Here is a 21,032-nt window from a genome sequence, read left to right on the forward strand (position 1 = left end):
CGGATAACATCTGATTATGGTCTGATTTCCACAGACTGACACAATGGAGAAAGTGGAGACATTTTTTTTTCATTTTCTCCTCATCCAAGAAAATCGGATCACACTATGATCACGCTCGGATCAGAGTGTCAGTTACACAATCGACTCGATTATCTCAGATGAGAGAACATATTGCAGTCTCCAGTTGTCCAAACAGTAAGTCATTTTTGGTGAGAACTTCCCTGTAATCGTCTTTAACTAAGAAGTTGTACCAGTATAAAATTTTATAAAATTGTATTCTTTGGAAGTCGTGAAGAGTATTTCCATTCAAAAATAGCGAACAGGAATCTTGAAAATGATAAGAAACTGAAACAGAAACTGTATTAAAAAATTGGAAAACTCTATATTATACAATAGTTGTCCCAGATTAGAAAATCATAGCCACTCCTACTGCCCGTGATTTGTGTCTGCTAAGGTGCAATGCAACACACAACCTATGAGCATGTGTAGAGGGGTTTTTGGTGGCCATTTTTTGTAATCCTTGAAAGAACTTTACCTTGAACTTTCATGGACTCAGAAGGCCCCATTTAGAAATACCCAAGGCCCCAAGAACAGGAAATCTTTGCACTACTTTCGTGCAGTAAACATGTGAGTGGATAGGTGTAACCTTACATTTTTGGAATAATATGTGAATTATGCAGTAAGGGGAGATATTTATGGTCAGTGCTGGAGGCACTGAGGGATTTCCATGATTGCTAGTACATCTTCTGGCATAATAAGCGCTTGATAAACATGTCAGACAATGCGGAGCACAATCCGATGAGTTCAACCGAGCCGTTAACAATGGACCACCGGAAGGAGGCCACAAGTGGATTCCAAGACTGCCTGAGATCTAAGCCTCAGGTTGGACAGTAACATCGTCCCATAGTTTACTTTTCACAGTTATTTTTGAGACTGCCCACTAAGTTATGTATGAGGAGAAACTGCTGTTAGGAGCAGGTGTGGTGCATGGGGAAAGAAGTCTGGTCTAAATTGTGATTCTGTGCTACAAAATGTTTTTAAAAATACAAAAAATAAAACAAAAATAGTTAAAGTTTAAATCTGTTTTTATTTTATTTTTCCCAATCTAAAACTACAGAAATTCAAAAATATATATATTGACACACATCCGATCTGTCAAGCTATAATGTTAATTAACGGGTAAATGCTGCAAAGTGTGGTAAAGCGGCTTGCTCGGCTGTACACGGAGGTAGACACGGAAAACTGTCTCTTTAAGTTTCAGGTTGGTTTATTAAAACATCATAAACCAACCTAGACTTCGAAAAGTAAACACAGCCCACTCGGCATAACGGCAAAACAAAATACAAAGATGCAGCACAGTCCATATATCAGCCGGGGTCCGGTCACTCAGGGTTAGCCACACACGGTTCAGCACAACACATGTGAGCTCCTCTCTAGAGAAAGCCTCTCTGGATACTGCACCACAGCTGAATCCCAAAGCTGGCTATTTACTGTCCAGACCACACCCTGGGGTGGAGATATGGTGAATGGCCTCCTGCCCGCACTATGGCCATTCACAACAAAACATGTCCTTTTAAATATGGCTGATTAACCCTCTCTGCACCTACCATGCAGGCGAAGACTTCCACATTTCACATCACTGAAGCTAATAACCTCAGTGAAACATATCTCCCCTCCAGTATTCTGCCAGTGACTTTGTCACATAAGAAAAGAAAATCTAAACACCAGAAATTACACTTTTGAGTCTTCTCGCATTCTCCCCCCCACCCTAAAAAAAAATAGAATAAAAAAAAATCGAAAACATTGGATGAACACCCAAAATTGTATCAATAACTGGGAGCTAGCCCCGTTCTCTCATCAGAAAAGTAAAAAAAAAGCTACTGGTCTCAAAAAAAATGGAGAAACAAACCAAAATGTTTTACCTTGTTTCAAACTTTTGAAATTCTTAAACCAATAAAATAAGAAAAAAACTATATATAAATATTAAAAAAAAAATTTTCACCGTAATCGTACTTGCTTGGAGAATCAAATGGCCCAATCCTTTGTACTACACAAAAAAAAAGTGAAATAATTTTTTTTATCTATTTTTTTTTTTTCACCAAGTCACCGCATTTGGATTTTACTTTAAAAAGGTTTGTTTTTTTTTAAAAAAAAGAAAAAGTTATGACTCTTGGAACAAAGGGAGGATAAAATGAAAGTGCAAACAAAAAATTGCAGAAAATGTGAACAGCCACAAAAGGATTTAAAAAAAAAAAGAAGACGCAAATACATTAATAATGTATTTTTTGTGTGCTTGTGTTTTAGGGTGTGCTATACTTTGTAGCACGTCTTTATCTTTTTTGACCACAGCAGCCGGTCAGACGCAGATAAGACGATCTGCCTTATCTCTGCAGAACTGGATCCATAATAACAGAAATGAGACCGATGTTTTCCTATTATTTCTCGCAGATCATTCCCCTCCCCCCATCACGATACATAATAATAGCGTCCATAGCGGCTGTATATTACTATACTTTTCCAGGGTGACTGACATGACAGCTGCTGCAGGACTTCGCTCTATTTCAGTGACTGCAGCCGTCTTTCATTCATGTGACTTCTTAAGAGGCGGTGGAGGATGATGATGATGATGTACTGTGACGTCTTTTCTGCCTACTTTATAAAGCTGGTGATGATTTTGCTAATTTGCTAAGTTATTGGCGCAGCTCCAGCCGCTCTGTATACTGAGAATGTAGCACAAGATAACAAGAGCCATCACATCTAGTACTGACTCCTTGGCCACGGCCATCTGCACCTTGAAGGATCTTCCAATGCGGAGGACACAGTAAGTCAATGTTGGTCCTAGGACCGTGTGGCCTCAGTGCCATATGTTTGGGGGCAGGTGTTTCAAGAAAGGGGTCATTTTTAGAAATAATTTTTTTCTCCTGCGCCATTTTTAAGAGTATACTGTGAACGTTTCAACAGTGTTAACAAAACGGGCACAGTCACAGGTCGAGCCGTTCATGCTCACTTATACGTGTACGGTAAAGCGTCATTACTGATACAAAATACAGTATATAATATAATAGATTGAATGATTCAAGTTTCCTAAACAGACTAAGAATAAAATGAAAAAAATATTTGAAAAAAAAATTAATTTAAAAATAAAGATATATAAAAGTTTAAATCACCCCTCAAACCGCTTTAAAAATAAAGAATTGAAAAAAAATGTTTCAAAAATAAAAATATTTAGCATTGCTGTGTCCAGAAAAGTCCAATCAATGTTTTTTTTCAACTGTATGTTGAACGCTGAAAAGAAAATCAAATATCAAAACGGCAAAATTGTCATTTTTTTGGACTTCCCAAGAAAATACAATAAAAGTGATCAAAATGTTGTATACACCTCTAAATGGTATCAATAAAAAATGTCAGCTCAGTGCGCAAAAAACTGGTACCACACAGCTCCATAAATAGAAAAATAAAAAAGTTACGTATCTTAGAAATGGTGACACCTTTTTTTTTTTTTTTTTTTTTTTTTTTTACAAGGTTCTGAATTTTTTTCAAGCAGTAATATATCTAGAAATATATCAAACTAAATAAATGAAAAAAAAGTAAAATACGTTTGGAATTGTAGTAATAGTACGAATTTGGAGAATCATGTTGCCTAGTCATTTTTACTGCAGAGTGAACGCCAGAAGAAAAAAAGTCGGAAATGCGTTTTTTTGTCACCAACTCACCCCACTTGGAAATTTTTACCCATTTTTCAGTATATTAAATGGTAAAATGAATTGTCACGGGTGTGTCAGATGTGACAGACAGTCGCTCTGCATCTGGCTGCAGAAGGTCACTGCGCTTGGCATTGCAGACGTCTTCCTAATTCCCTCTCACTTTTGGATCCAGCGGCAACATCCCTCCTGCTCTGATTGACACACCTGATCTGGGTGTTTATAAACTCTCAGTATGCTGCAGGGAGTCGACGGTGATATTCATAATTCCCCTTGTGAAGGCTTGGAGCTACAGTAGTTGGCTAGCTTCCTCTCTGGTGCCCTTGGAGAACGTTTGGTGTTATCTCTCTGGTGTCTGCTCAAGCTAAGTTTTCCCCCTTTGTTTGTCTCCCGTGTTGTCTTTAGTTTGTAGTAGGGACTGACTAGTGCTCACCCCCTCCCTATGTAGAGCCTAATTGTAGGGATATCCAGGGCTTAGGTTTCCTGCTCAGCGATTGGTGTGGAACCAATATAGGAATGGTAGGGTAGGCAGGGTGTCATTAGATAGGCCTAGGAGTCTCCACTCCCCCTTTCCCTAGTGTCTGGGCATCCTTCCCCTCATCCCTTTGTGTTGCACTTAGTCTTTCCGTCACTGTGCGTGAGCTGAATGGAGCCATTCATAACTATAACTTGTCCTGCATAAAAAATATGTCAATGGATAAGTAAAAAGTTATGTCTCAAACATTAAAAATGTCTGGGTTCTTAAAGGATTGCTCCTGCACCCGTCTGCTATGTGGCTGGTTATCCCCTCTCCCTATCCAATTTGGGAGCCAAGGCAGCGGCACACTACTGTCTGCATAATGATTGTGACTTCAATGGCAACTTCCATAGTTCTCATAATAAAAAAAAGGCAACAATAAGTAAATAATTGAGTGTCTTCCATTCAGCGTGGCTCCCCCCGTATTTCTCTGGTATTCTACGGGAATGTTTCTTCTTTCCAGTAAACTCCTTCTATTGTTAGGATACAATACAAAATCACCGTGATACATGAGATTCAGAAATCTGGGTGCGTTCGGCTCAATATGGAAAACTTTCAAAATATTTAATGCCATGCAAGAGGGCAAAGCTGGTTTACAAAAGGTAAAGAAATATTGAAATATCATCTGTTCCTTGTGACGCATTGCAGACTTCACCTTTTGGTGACTCCACATTGTCTGTGTGTTTACTGAAACAAAATACCAAAATCAATCAAGAATAATTAACTTGAGCCTCTCCTTATATTAAAGGAGCCATGTGCAGTTTATTCTGATTTATAGGAGTCTTACATCCTGGAGAAAAAAAAATTACCCACTAATCACAGTTGTATGTAATGGTAATTAGTCTTGAGTTTGGGTGCAGCTTGTGATAGATGCCATAAAGCCTGGAATTTGGTCCGATCCAGGACCTACCCCAAGAAATATCACCATGCCAACATGGTGACGTGAATTCTTCTTAAATTGTTGATCTCCTGGCTGTTTCCATATCTCCCTTTTATATTTCTATCATGGATGGTCATCCATAAAGACCTCACTCTTCTGAGAATAGTACCTCCATATTTTTGGATCTAGAATAGTTTCTAGTGATTAGTCACACAACTGAACACATTTTACTAGTATGTCTTATTGACCAAAGCTGCCTAGTCCTTATTGAAGAGCCACAATCCATGTCTTAGGTCACCAAAAATTTTCAATGCAAGAATGCGGTTAGGACCCTCATCCACTTTCTCATCTTGGAAAAGTGGACATAGTCTTCATACACATAAGCTTTGCCTAGTCCTTAGTGAAGAGCCAGAATCCACAATTTTCAATGCAAAAATGCTGTTGAGACCCTCATCCACTTTCTCATCTAGGAAAAGTGGACATAGTCTTCATACACCTAAGTCATTAGTGAAAAGCCACAATCCATTTGTTAGGTCACCAAAAAATTTCAGTGCATGAATGCTGTTGGGATCATCATCCACTTTCTCATCTTGGAAAAGTTGACATTGTCTTCATACACCTAAGCTTTGCCTAGTCCTTAGTGAAGAGCCACAATCCATTTATTGGGTCACCAAAAAATTTCAATGCAAGAATGCTGTTGGGACCATCATCCACTTTCTCATCTTGGAAAAGTTGACATAGTCTTCATACACCTAAGCTTTGCCTAGTCCTTAGTGAAGAGCCACAATCCATTTGTTGGGTCACCCAAAAATTTCAATGCAAGAATGCTGTTGGGACCATCGTCCACTTTCACATCTTGGAAAAATGGACATAGTCTTCATACATATATGATTTAGGTCATCCAGAAGAATGATACCATTGAGTTTCCTCATTTAGATCCTTATCCAGGAAAACTCTAATGTTGGTCTCTCTACCAATTTAAAGGTTGAGCATCAAAAGCTACCAGTAAAGTGGATTCACTGCTGGTGTTTGCCATACACAGTATTAGGACTATTGGGTTACACATTGTAAGCAATTAATAGAATGAACTTTGCTAAAATAAAGACTTTTCTGGGTCTTTCTTTGAACTTAATAGGAATGTTGTATAACCAGGTCCTCTACTCAAGACTCACACAAAGCTATTTTTACTGACTCTTCTCATGCTATGAATTTATTGGTTTATAGCACCATTACTTTATCTGACAGGTTGACCAGTCAGAACAAGAATATGTTTGTAAATCTATGTTTCTAGAAACTAGAAGCTGGCCTGGCAGCCATAAATGATTTTATGCAAAACGTCAGCTGAGATTCCTCCATCCATTGTGGCATAATCTCCTGCATCATTCTGCAACAATCCGGTCCATATTTTTAGTGCCATACTTTCTAAAGAGTATGGGCATCTTGGAAAATATTGTGATGTTGAGATCTGAAGTGGGGGCCTATGACCTAGAAGATCCCAACAGTCTTCAAGAAGCATTGTATTCCTTTAACAATGAATTTTTTTTGATCTCCAAGTTTATCTGATGGTGTTTAAGTTAATCGGATCAAGTAGGTAGATCTAGGGGCTGTAGAGATACCGATATGTCAACTCAACCTATTTTACAAGGAGTTGCCCTGTTTCAGGCTGCTCATTTGGTCTCCAATCCATGCAAGATGTAGCCATTACCCTTGAAACTGAAAAGCCACAAAATAATTTGCTGGCTATTATGGCAGTTATAACTCCAAATCTACATTTTGCATACCGTAAATAAATAGTATGTCATAGACAGAGTGTATGTATGGAATGGGCTCATGAGCTTGGCTCACTCCATAATAGGCAGGTGCTGGCTGTGTTATACAGCTGGAATCTTCACCTAACAGTGGTCATCGGAGTTAAACCCTGTTTTCTAACTGTTTAGATGCTGCCGTCAATTACTGACAGTGATATTTAAATGGTTTAGTTCCCAAAGTATGTAGGCATCATCAATACCAGTAAGCAGAGATGTGGAAAAAGGTGAGCAATTTGAACAGAAAAAAATTTATAAGCTTGGCCCATTAAAACCAAGCAGATTCCTTCTCAGGGCAGGTTAGATAATTAAAGCCGCGCTCTTATTGGTTGCCCTTTATGTGGACTAGGTTTCTTAAATGTTTGAGTCCCAATATGTTACCCAAGACTCCTGTTTGGCAATTCAGGTTATGATTAACATGGAGGTTTTCTTAGATGTGGTCAAAATTGACAAGTCTTTCTAACAGAAACCACCTTTTGAGCTTGTGCACACAACATTATGTTGAAGTGGATTTCGCCTGAAATACCCCTTAAGCAGCACTCCAGAGTTTGTTTTTTTTAGTGCTTAAATGGTGCTGCCAATCTAAGTTCCTTGCCCCTAGTATTATACTTACCAGTCGCAGTCTTCAGCTGTTCTTGGTGCCTCTCTGGTCCCACGCCACCATATTGTGTCCCTAACTTCTGACTGACAGAGATTCAGAGGTAACGGTCTCAAGCTCTCAATGTAAGTCTATGAGATCTTTGTTCTGGCCTTGTTCTGGCTCTCATAGGCTTACATTGAGTTGAGACTTCCAGATCGACCAACAAGCACTGAAGCAATCCAGCAGGTCACAACCTGCAGAAGACGACCAGAGTGGCACCAAAAACAGATGAAGGCGGTGGCTGGTAATTATGAGACTAAGGACAGGGAACTTAGATTAGTAGCACCACGCCAGCGCTAATAAAAAAAAAATACTGGAGCGGTGTTTTAAGAAAACGCTCAGAAAATAATCAATAGAATGACCATATGCATTTCTATGTAAATACGACTTATATGTTCAGTATTTTAAGCATCTTTTAACAGCTTGAACTTTCAAAAAACATCAAGCGGCTAAAAGAAGTGAGTTGACCGTTCTTCAGGCATGTTCTACTCTGAGGACTCTCTACTGTATACTTTACAACACAAGTCAGTGGGAAGAATCGAAAGACCCCAGAAAATGCCTGGGCATCTTTATGACCGTTTTCATAGTGTTTTTGCTTCATAAACCTCTATTGGTTTCTTCATTGTAGAATGAAGGAAAAAAAATACTGAAAAACACCAGACAAAAAGACGGCTCATTAATGATGCAAAAAAAAACAGTAGAAATAACCGTTGGTTAAAAACATCAAAGCAAGCTGTGACGATACAGAGTAAAATCTTAATTATGCCAGACATACTTTCTGGTGGCAAGAGCAGCATACCTTTATTTTTATGTTGACTCTTTTATCTATGTACTTCTTTAGTTGATTAACACAGACTATTATTTGTATAACCGTGAATGTTATCTGCTCTTTGATTCTGAAACAATGATGTGCATTTACAAGAGCCCCTGTGATACCAACTATGTAAATAGATTAGGTAGAACAATGAATGTTTTCTAGATATGTTAAACACCATGGTAGGGTGTTTGCCAGTTAATCTTGGGGGATGAGCTGTGGATACTCAAGTCCTGTTGAAGAATATCATCCCTAATTCTTAACCTGTGAATGTGTATTTAAGAAGGGACATGTGTTTCTGAGACAGAATGAGACTTGTGACAGAGAATCAAGGAACATCAGAAAGACCTTAGAAGGAGAATGAGAGACATCCTTCAAGAAAGTAGATGGATTGCATGGCATCCAATGAGACACAGATTTGCATTCTACATGATTCTAGTCTAAGGGTAGCAGCCCTGACTGGAAAGATTCGGATCTGCTCCATTGACCATCAGAGAGACATGGATATGACGCGCCCCCTGGGCCATGTTGTGTAGCGTTGCGCACGCGGGGAATACCCGGAGCCGGATCCGATAGGGGTAGTAGTCCTTGTGGCGGTGACCCGGTCCGTGCCCAGGGTGTCAAACTAAGTGGCGTTATTGATATGATGGTATTAGTGTCCGACTACGCCACCCGTTGAATGCGGCTATGAAGCCGCCGCTGCAGGGCAGTCCGCTGAGGCCTGTGGTACGGATGTGCAGCGTGGATGGTATAACCCCCAACGGGAGGGGTATAGCCTCAGGGCAGCTGATGAAGCAGGAAAAGATGATAGTGGTAGTGGTGGTGTGACAAGGAAGCTCAGAGACGTGCAATTGCAGTTTTCACAGCTTTACTCACAGTTCTTTATCAGGTCCCTTGTGTACAGCTAGGACCACCCGAGCCGTGCTGCGTCCACCAGGTCCGGGACTCGGCCAACTCCCAGGCAGTTCCAGAGCGTGGTCCTGAGCTCCCCTCTCTTCCTTTCTACTGGCCGTCCCCACCAGGGATCCACCTTTGTCCAGCTCCCTCGGGCCTTCTGGTGGTGAAACCTTTCCCGGTTTCCCTGACCCTATATGGTATGCCTTCCTGGTAGATATGGCGAGGGGTCGCGCCAAAACTTGTCCACGACCTCCGGTTCCTGGCTAAGGATAATTGGCCTTCACCAGTTTGGGATCCGGCACCCTGTTCTGCCAACCCTTCACCCGTTATTCCGTGGGATCTCAGGGTTCCCTCTCTCTTGCGTCTCTGGGCCTTTCCTGGTGTTTCTGTTCCTTCTTCCTCTGACTTCTCTCTCTCTCCCTCTCTCAGCTTCAGGCCTCCAATCCAGGCCTGACTCTGGAGCTGGGCCCAGACTGAGCCACAGCTCCCTGTCAGCCCTCTCTGGCTGAGCTCCTCTCTGCACAGAACAGACCCTGATCTAAGATGGTGCCCACCTTATATACTCCCTTCTGACACCCGAGCCCAGGTGACGAGCAACCAATGGGCTCCTACCTCTGCCCAGAGTCCCTCCCCTCTCTGCTCCTACACCACTAGGATGTTCCTCCCCCCTCCCCACTCCAGCCAGGGACAGAAGCTGTCGTACCTGCACATCTATCTGGTGGGAGTACCGTTGATCTGTCCCCCGGAAATGGGGTGAGTGTGGTGCATGCAGCTATCTGAGCCCAGTTCCACACTCCATCCTTACCCGGGAGTGGAATACCACACCTCTGGTCTGAGGTGCAATACCCCTGTAGCAGCCGAGTCCTCGGGGTGCTACAGATACATTTTGGGGAGACCAGGAGAGGACGAAGAAGTCACATGGCCCCATGGATATGTTGTTTTCGGGTTGCCAGGAGGGACCCACCGGTTGCCTGGCCCCATGGAAACTCTCGGAGAGGCCAAGTTGGGACCCTCCGGTCTCCTGGTCTTGTACCTCGATGGACTGCTAGCTTCCTAAGCTTGCCACTACCTCCTCTCTGTGGGGGCCCGCCAGAAGTGGGGGCCACTGGTTGAGGTAGTTGGCCCTGGAAGTCTCCAAAGTCACAGCTGTTCTATCCCAGGCGGGTCAGCGGAAGGGTGAGACTGTAATGTCGCACCATCTTGGGTATTTGCTGGGACTGTTCTGTGTGTTTATTGTCCGCTTTGTGGTTCAATAAAGTATTGCCACGCTGTTTTACCCGCACCCTTTGTTGTCTGAGTAGCGTTACGCCCACGGAAGACCCCGGGTCTTCACACAAGCGCTCAGGAAATGATCAAGAAGACACAAAAGGAGATACTTCAGGACAAAAAGCAGAAGTGTCTCCTTATTGGAAAAGCGGGTATGCTGGTGTCTAAAAGTCACCGTGTGCACATACCCATTGGAATGGCTGCTTTTTTGTGAGTTTTTTTAATATTTTCTATTCCTGAAGTGTTTTTAGTAGAAGTTTGGAAGAGTTTTTAAGTGTTTTTTTTTTCTTGAGTAAAAATTAAGAGTGGAAAAAGAAAATTGAGAGCAAGAAGGGGTCAAAGAAATACAATATTCTGATCAAATTTCATTATTCATGTATTCTTTACTTGTGGAAATAGCTCATGTGAAAATTGTCCAATTTTGTTGGCCTTACTTTTCTTAGCATGGCTACATGTGATACTTTTATTGGCACGCGACTATTCATGCATCAAACTGTGATTGTGCATCCGCGTGACATCTCACATGTAAGGGCAATATAATACATTCGTACGTGGATGCAGTAGAGCTGAGCCATCTGATGAAGTGGGACTGTATAATGTCCATGCAACAGACCTACATTTGTCAGAAATGGAGATGAGTAATAGAAGACTAAATTCCAGGTTGTCTCATATAGCAAACCTAAGTTAGATCACATATCCGAGCTCAGTCCACCATTAGCCTGAAAGATCAACAAATGTAAGTTGCTTGGTGTAAGTTGGTAGGACTGAGTTTTTGAAAACTCAGCAAAGTTGTGGTAAGGTTGAGACTAGCATTTCACACACCCAATGGGTCTTTTTTTATTATATTTTTTTAGAATATCACTCCAGCACAACCTACACAAGTTTCTTAATTCAGTCTGTTCCACCTACAGGTAGAAATATGTTTCATTTCTGTTCCTAACAGCATCTGAATGAATAAAAATTGATATATAAATCACTCTAAAGCTTGGGCATTTCCAAAAATTAATAATGTCTGGTGTTTCTTTTAGCATTATATAAGAGTCAAAACCATGGAAAGTCAAATCACCATGGACAAGACAGAAATAGAGGAGAAGGAGAGTCCAGATCGTTGTTCCCATGGACTTGGAATATTTTGCACTGCCCTTCATTACATCTCCGGAGAAATGAAGGAATTTGGAGACTGGTTGAGAGGTGAGTGTCATCTATAATATGGTATATACTGCACATAAAATACTCCAAAAATTAAGGGAACACGAAAATCACACTTTGGATGTCGATGAATAGAAGATTCAAGTTCAAAATCTTTACTAACGTAAAATGGTGTTATTTGTTAAGAATCAAATGACGTTTCAATGACCAGTGGAAACCAAAATCATCAACCGATTGAGGGCTGGATTCCAAATTTCACAGAAAATAAAAGTAAAAGTTTCAAGTCACATTGAGATCCAATTTGCGTGAATTTCGTGTTGTGACTTACTAGTGTGTGTGGCCCCCAGGTACCTGCATGCCCTCTTGTCAATGTCTGGGATGATAATGATCACACAGTAGATGGTATATTGAGGGATCTCCTCCCAGACCTGGGTTAGGACATCAGTGACCTCCTGGACAGTCAGTGGCGCTACTTGATGGCATCGAATTAACTGATGCATAAGGTCCCAGAGGTTCTCTACTGAATTCAGGTCTGGGGAACATCAAGTCTAGTCAATGACATCCATACTTTAGTAATCCAGTAACTGCCTACACACTTTGGCCACATGAGACTGGACATTGACCACCACCAGTGTTTCTGAGGATTTTCTCCAAGTATATAACAGCCGCCAGGATAGTGTTGGCCATCACGTGAAGGTTTGTATCAACGTCCAAAAATGTTCCTTCCCAGACCATCAATTAGCCAGTGCAATAGCTCATCATAATGCACAATTACACCTGTTTTGAGGATAGAATTGGGCCTCCTCAAATCTGGGTCTCCTTGTGGCTGCTTAGGTTGCACCAATGGTATGTCCTCTCCTGAGTCCTGACTCAATTTGAACCTGTTTTCATCTTTGAACCAATGGCCAATTCTGGAACTGTCTAGGGCATACAAATTAAGCTGCATGTTGCTCAGCTATAAGCACAGGACCTTTTGGGCATCAGGCCCTTATGCCACCATCATGGCATCTCATTCTCACAGGATATCAAAAAACTTTGTAAACTCTTGGCTTTATTTCTCTCATACTAAGCAATCTGATGAATTCTTTTCCATTCTTGTCTAAAGCTACTTTTGGAAGACTATCGGTTACCAGAATTGTTGAACCACAGATAGCAGTATAGCTATGTTCACTAGTCTAGTCACTTACGTTTAGAGCGGAGGACACAAAGCTCTGCTAGATTCATCATATCCCCTGATTTATAATTGGGGTCCACTGCAGGTTCCATTGTAGTTTCCATCATTGCACTATTTTGTAAGTCAAATCAGCCAAGACTGATCATGGGGGCTCCAAACAAAAGCATCTGATAGTAAAATACATGGAGCCATAATAAATTAGGACATGTCCAGATAGGAGGGAAGAATCCAGGATAAAAGTACCTGTGCACATGCTGTAAATCCATAACAAAATTCACTCGTAATTTTGCAGTATAATTCATCACAGATTGCTCTCTTCTGGATGGCAAAGGGTAAAATCTGCACCAAAAATTGACAATACACATTTTAAAATCAACCCAGCAAGTCAATTTCCAATCAGAAAATTGTAGGTTTGTTGAAGATCTTTAAAGGTAGCAAAGTAATGTAAACTCTACACAAAAGGGTTCAGAGAACTAAAAGTAAATGTAATACAGATCAAAAGTGTATAATGTGCAACATAGAATATCCATCAGCTAATGCTATAAAACAATTCTATCCATTCCAGATAAACCTGTCCCATTCCAGTTCATTGACTGGGTTTTACGTGGCACTTCACAAGTGATGTTCGTCAGTAATCCTATTAGTGGTCTCCTCATCATTGCTGGACTTTTCCTTCAAAATCCCTGGTGGGCGATTGCCGGATGCCTGGGGACTGTTGTGTCAACCATCACAGCGCTTGTTCTCAGCCAAGACAGGTATGTAGAAATGTTACACAGCCATGTAATGAGGCTATGTGATTACAGTAAAAAAAAAACAAAGGAGTGATCCAGCATCCAAAAGTCTTCTTTAAAATCAATAATCCTTTATTGGAAAAATATTTTAAAAGTCATATGCAGAAAAGTCACAGCCCACAAGGGAGGAGGTCATGTACAGATGCGTTTCAGACCTTATGGTCCTTAATCATTACACACCTCCTCCCGTGGGGGCTGTGACTTTTCTGCATATGATTTTTAAAATATTTTTTCAATAAAGGATTATTGATTTTAAAGAAGACTTTTGGATGCTGGATCACTCCTTGTTTTTTTTCTGTTTATCTCCCGGGGCACTGCCGGCTCTTCGGTGCATCTGATTTCTGAGTAAGCTGAGCTGACTTTTTTCCTCTCTATGTGATTACAGTATTTATATTCTGGTACAAAGAGGGCTGCATTATAGTAATTATATTATAGTGAGTGGTATGCAGTAGTTCTATTCTTGTATATAGGAGCAGTATTATAGTAGTCATATTCCTGTATATAGGAGCAGTATTATAGTAGTTATATTCCTGTATGTAGGAGCAGTATTATAGTAGTTATATTCTTGTACATAGGAGCAGTATTATAGTAGTGATATTCTTACATATAGGGGGCAGTATTATAGTAGTTATATTTTTGTACATAGGAGCAGTATTATAGTAGTTATATTCTTGTACATAGGAGCAGTAATATAGTAGTTATATTCTTGTACATAGGGGCAGTATTATAGTAGTTATATTCTTGTACATAGGAGCAGTATTATAGTAGTTATATTCTTGTACATAGGAGCAGTAATATAGTAGTTATATTCTTGTACATAAGGGCAGTATTATAGTAGTTATATTCTTGTATATAGAGGGCAGTATTATAGTAGTTATATTTTTGTACATAGGAGCAGTATTATAGTAGTTATATTCTTGTACACAGGAGCAGTATTATAGTAGTTATATTCCTATATGTAGGAGCAGTATTATAGTAGCTATATTCTTGTACATAGGCACAGTATTATAGTAGTGATATTCTTACATATAGGGGGCAGTATTATAGTAGTTATATTTTTGCACATAGGAGCAGTATTATAGTAGTTATATTCTTATACATAGGAGCAGTAATATAGTAGTTATATTCTTGTACAAAGGGGCAGTATTATAGTAGCTATATTCTTGTACATAGGGGGCAGTATTATAATAGTTATATTCTTGTACATAGGGGCAGTATTATAGTAGTTATATTCTTGTACATAGGAGCAGTATTATAGTAGTTATATTCTTGTATATAGGGGCAGTATTATAGTAGTTGTCTTCTTGTACATAGGGGCAGTATTATAGTTATATTCTTGTATATAGGGGCAGTATTATAGTAGTTGTCTTCTTGTACATAGGGGCAGAATTATAGTAGTTATATTCTTGTACATAGGGGGCAGTATTATAGTAGTTATATTCTTGTATATAGGGGCATTATTATAGTAGTTGTCTTCTTGTACATAGGGGCAGTATTATAGTAGTAATATTCTTCTACATAGGAGCAGTATTATAGTATTTATATTCTTGTACATAGGAGCAGTATTATAGTAGTTATATTCTTGTACATAGGGGCAGTATTATAGTAGTTATATTCTTGTATATAGGGGCAGTATTATAGTAGTTATATTCTTGTATATAGGGGCATTATTATAGTAGTTGTCTTCTTGTACATAGGGGCATTATTATAGTAGTTGTCTTCTTGTACATAGGGGCAGTATTATAGTAGTAATATTCTTCTACATAGGAGCAGTATTATAGTATTTATATTCTTGTACATAGGAGCAGTATTATAGTAGTTATATTCTTGTACATAGGGGCAGTATTATAGTAGTTATATTCTTGTATATAGGGGCAGTATTATAGTAGTTATATTCTTGTATATAGGGGCATTATTATAGTAGTTGTCTTCTTGTACATAGGGGCAGTACTATAGTAATTATAATCCTGTACATAGGGGCAGTATTATGGTAGTTATATTCTTTTATATGTGAGTAGTACTATAGCAGTTATATTCTTGTATATAGGTGCAGTATTATAGTAGCTATATTCTTGTATATAGGGGCAGTATTATAGTAGTTATTTTCTTTTCCATAGGGGGCAGTATTATAATAGTTATATTCTTGTACATAGGGGGCAGTATTATAGTAGTTATATTCTTGTACATAGGAGCAGTATTATAGTAGTTATATTCTTGTACATAGGAGCAGTATTATAGTAGTTATATTCTTGTACATAGGGGCAGTATTATAGTAGTTATATTCTTGTATATAGGGGCAGTATTATAGTAGTTGTCTTCTTGTACATAGGGGCAGTATTATAGTAGTTATATTCTTGTATATAGGGGCAGTATTATAGTAGTTGTCTTCTTGTACATAGGGGCAGTATTATAGTAGTTATATTCTTGTATATAGGGGCATTATTATAGTAGTTGTCTTCTTGTACATAGGGGCAGCATTATAGTAGTAATATTCTTGTACATAGGGGCAGCATTATAGTAGTAATATTCTTGTACATAGGAACAGTATTATAGTAGTTATATTCTTGTACATAGGAGCAGTATTATAGTAGTTATATTCTTGTACATAGGGGAAATATTATAGTAGTTATATTCTTGTACATAGGAGCAGTATTATAGTAGTTACATTCTTGTACACAGGAGCAGTATTATTGTAGTTATATTCTTGTACATAGGAGCAGTATTATAGTAGTTATATTCTTGTACATAAGGGCAGTATTATAGTAGTAGTTATATTCTTGTACATAGGGGTAGTAGTATAGCAGTTATATTCTTGTACATAAGGGAAGTATTATAGTAGTTATATTCTTGTACATAGGGGCAGTATTATATTAGTTATATTCTTGTACATAGGGGCAGTATTATAATAGTTATATTCTTGTATATAGGACCAGTATTATAGAAGATCTATTCTTGTACATAGGGGGCAAGATTATAGTAGTTATATTCTTTTACATAGGGGCACTATTATAGTAGTTATATTCTTGTATTTAGGACCAGTATTATAGAAGATCTATTCTTGCACATAGGGGGCAAGGTTATAGTAGTTATATTCTTTTACATAGGGGCAGTATTATAGTAGTTATATTCTTGTACATAGGAGCAGTATTATAGTAGTTATATTCTTTTGGATAGGGGGAGTATTATAGTAGTTATATTCTTATACAGAGGGGCAGTATTATAATAGTTATATTCTCGTACATAGGGGGCAGTATTATAGCAGTTATATTCTTATACATAGGGGCAGTATTATAGTAGTTATATTCTTGTACATAGGGGGCAGTATTATAGTAGTTATATTCTTGTATATAGGGGCATTATTATAGTAGTTGTCTTCTTGTACATAGGGGCAGTATTATAGTAGTAATATTCTTCTACATAGGAGCAGTATTATAGTATTTATATTCTTGTACATAGGAGCAGTATTATAGTAGTTATATTCTTGTACATAGGGGCAGTATTATAGTAGTTATATTCTTGTATATAGGGGCAGTATTATAGTAGTTATATTCTTGTATATAGGGGCATTATTATAGTAGTTGTCTTCTTGTACATAGGGGCATTATTATAGTAGTTGTCTTCTTGTACATAGGGGCAGTATTATAGTAGTAATATTCTTCTACATAGGAGCAGTATTATAGTATTTATATTCTTGTACATAGGAGCAGTATTATAGTAGTTATATTCTTGTACATAGGGGCAGTATTATAGTAGTTATATTCTTGTATATAGGGGCAGTATTATAGTAGTTATATTCGTGTATATAGGGGCATTATTATAGTAGTTGTCTTCTTGTACATAGGGGCAGTACTATAGTAATTATATTCCTGTACATAGGGGCAGTATTATGGTAGTTATATTCTTTTATATGTGAGTAGTACTATAGCAGTTATATTCTTGTATATAGGTGCAGTAATATAGTAGCTATATTCTTGTATATAGGGGCAGTATTATAGTAGTTATTTTCTTTTCCATAGGGGGCAGTATTATAATAGTTATATTCTTGTACATAGGGGGCAGTATTATAGTAGTTATATTCTTGTACATAGGAGCAGTATTATAGTAGTTATATTCTTGTACATAGGAGCAGTATTATAGTAGTTATATTCTTGTACATAGGGGCAGTATTATAGTAGTTATATTCTTGTATATAGGGGCAGTATTATAGTAGTTGTCTTCTTGTACATAGGGGCAGTATTATAGTAGTTATATTCTTGTATATAGGGGCAGTATTATAGTAGTTGTCTTCTTGTACATAGGGGCAGTATTATAGTAGTTATATTCTTGTATATAGGGGCATTATTATAGTAGTTGTCTTCTTGTACATAGGGGCAGCATTATAGTAGTAATATTCTTGTACATAGGAACAGTATTATAGTAGTTATATTCTTGTACATAGGAGCAGTATTATAGTAGTTATATTCTTGTACATAGGGGAAATATTATAGTAGTTATATTCTTGTACATAGGAGCAGTATTATAGTAGTTACATTCTTGTACACAGGAGCAGTATTATAGTAGTTATATTCTTGTACATAGGGGGCAGTATTATTGTAGTTATATTCTTGTACATAGGAGCAGTATTATAGTAGTTATATTCTTGTACATAAGGGCAGTATTATAGTAGTAGTTATATTCTTGTACATAGGGGTAGTAGTATAGCAGTTATATTTTTGTACATAAGGGAAGTATTATAGTAGTTATATTCTTGTACATAGGGGCAGTATTATATTAGTTATATTCTTGTACATAGGGGCAGTATTATAATAGTTATATTCTTGTATATAGGACCAGTATTATAGAAGATCTATTCTTGTACATAGGGGGCAAGATTATAGTAGTTATATTCTTTTACATAGGGGCACTATTATAGTAGTTATATTCTTGTATTTAGGACCAGTATTATAGAAGATCTATTCTTGTACATAGGGGGCAAGGTTATAGTAGTTATATTCTTTTACATAGGGGCAGTATTATAGTAGTTATATTCTTGTACATAGGAGCAGTATTATAGTAGTTATATTCTTTTGCATAGGGGGAGTATTATAGTAGTTATATTCTTATACAGAGGGGCAGTATTATAATAGTTATATTCTCGTACATAGGGGGCAGTATTATAGCAGTTATATTCTTATACATAGGGGCAGTATTATAGTAGTTATATTCTTGTACATAGGGGGCAGTATTATTGTAGTTATATTCTTGTACATAGGGTCATTATTATTGTAGTTATATTCTTGTGCATAAGGGGAAGTATTATAATAGTTATATTCTTGTAGATAGGGGCAGTATTATAGTAGTTATACTCTTGTACATAGGGGCAGTATTATAGTAGTTATATTCTTGTACATAGGGGCAGTATTATAGTAGTTATATTCTTGTATATAGGAGCAGTATTATAGCAGTTCTATTCTTGTACATAGGGGGCAGTATTATAGTAGTTATATTATATTACATAGGGGCAGTATTATAGTAGTTATACTCTTGCACACATAGGGGCAGTATTATAGTAGTTGTATTCTTGTATATAGGGGCAGTATTAGAGCAGTTCTATTCGTGTACATAGGGGGCAGTATTATAGTAGTTATGTTCTTTTACATAGGGCAGTATTATAGTAGTTATGTTCTTGTACATAGGAGCAGTATTATAGTAGCTATATTCTTATGCATAGCGGCAGTATTATAGTAGTTATATTTTTGCACATAGGGGGCAGTATTATTGTAGTTATATTCTTGTACACAAGAGGTATTATTATAGTAGTTATATTCTTGTATATAGGGGGCAGTATTATAGTAGTTATACTCTTGTACATAGGGGGTAGTATTATAGTAGTTATATTCTTGTACATAGTAGCAGTATTGTAGTAGTTATATTCTTGTGCATAGAAGCAGTATTATAGTAGTTATATTCTTGTACACAGGGGCAGTATTATAGTAGTTATATTCTTGTACATAGGGGGCAGTATTATAGTAGTTATATTCTTGTACATAGGGGCAGTATTATAGTACTTATATTCTTGTACATATTCTTGTGCATAGGAGAAATATTATAGTAGTTATATTCTTGTATATACAGTACTGGCCAAAAGTATTGGCACCCCTGCAATTCTGTCAGATAATACTCAGTTTCTTCCTGAAAATTATTGCAATCACAAATTCTTTGGTATTATTCTCTTCATTTCATTTGCTTGCAAGGAAAAAACACAAAAGAGAATGAAGCAAAAATCAAATCATTGATCATTTCACACAAAACTCCAAAAAAGGGCCGGACAAAAGTATTGGCACCCTCAGCCTAATACTTGGTTGCACAACCTTTAGCCAAAATAACTGCGAACAACCGCTTCCGGTAACCATCAATGAGTTTCTTACAATGCTCTGCTGAAATTGTAGACCATTCTTCTTTGGCAAACTGCTCCAGGTCCCTGATATTTGAAGGGTGCCTTCTCCAAACTGCCATTTTCAGATCTCTCCACAGGTGTTCTATGGGATTCAGGTCTGGACTCATTGCTGGCCACCTTAGAAGTCTCCAGTGCTTTCTCGCAAACCATTTTATAGTGCTTTTGGAAGTGTGTTTTGGGTCACTGTCCTGCTGGAGACCCATGACCTCTGAGGGAGACCCAGCTTTCTCACACTGGGCCCTACATTATGCTGCAAAATTTGTTGGTAGTGTTCAGACTTCATAATGCCATGCACACAGTCAAGCAGTCCAGTGCCAGAGGCAGCAAAACAACCCCAAAACATCAGGGAACCTCCACCATGTTTGACTGTAGGGACCGTGTTCTTTTCTTTGAATGCCTCGTTTTTTTTCCTGTACACTCTATGTTGATGCTTTTTCCCAAAAAGCTCTACTTTCGTCTCATCTGACCAGAGAACATTCTTCCACAACATTTTAGGCTTTCTCAGGTAAGTTTTGGCAAACTCCAGCCTGGCTTTTTTATGTCTCGGGGTAAGAAGTGGGGTCTTCCTTGGTATCCTACCATACAGTCCCTTTTCATTCAGACACTGACTGATAGCACGGGTTGACACTGTTGTACCCTCGGACTGCAGGGCAGCTTGAACTTGTTTGGATGTGAGTCGAGGTTCTTTATCCACCATCCGCACAATCTTGCGTTGAAATCTCTCATCAATTTTTCTTTTCCGTCCACATCTAGGGAGGTTAGCCACAGTGTCATGGGCTTTAAACTTCTTGATGACACTGCGCACGGAAGACACAGGAACATTCAGGTCTTTGGAGATGGACTTGTAGCCTTGAGATTGCTCATGCTTCCTCACAATTTGGTTTCTCAAGTCCTCAGAAAGTTCTTTGGTCTTCTTTCTTTTCTCCATGCTCAATGTGGTACACACAAGGACACAGGACAGA

At 38.4% G+C, this 21,032-nt stretch overlaps 1 protein-coding gene across 5 annotated transcripts in view; it reads left to right on the plus strand.

The window, feature by feature from the left end:
- SLC14A1 (solute carrier family 14 member 1 (Kidd blood group)) overlaps nt 1–21,032 on the plus strand; it is a 705,795-nt gene that overhangs the window by 668,403 nt on the left and 16,360 nt on the right. For 4 of the 5 annotated variants that reach the window (XM_073680464.1, XM_073680463.1, XM_073680467.1 and 1 more), the window contains exons 2-3: nt 11,549–11,711; nt 13,409–13,598. In XM_073680464.1, coding sequence (XP_073536565.1) covers nt 11,549–11,711; nt 13,409–13,598 — 353 coding nt within the window. Of the gene's footprint in view, nt 1–2,512; nt 2,822–11,548; nt 11,712–13,408; nt 13,599–21,032 lie in introns of those variants that run through there. The other variant, XM_073680466.1, reaches the window with a different exon arrangement.

Source organism: Phyllobates terribilis, unplaced genomic scaffold (assembly GCF_046119375.1).
Source record: "Phyllobates terribilis strain yellow unplaced genomic scaffold, ASM4611937v1 Scaffold_1__5_contigs__length_1240528914, whole genome shotgun sequence".
In the NCBI taxonomy this organism is placed as follows: domain Eukaryota; kingdom Metazoa; phylum Chordata; class Amphibia; order Anura; family Dendrobatidae; genus Phyllobates; species Phyllobates terribilis.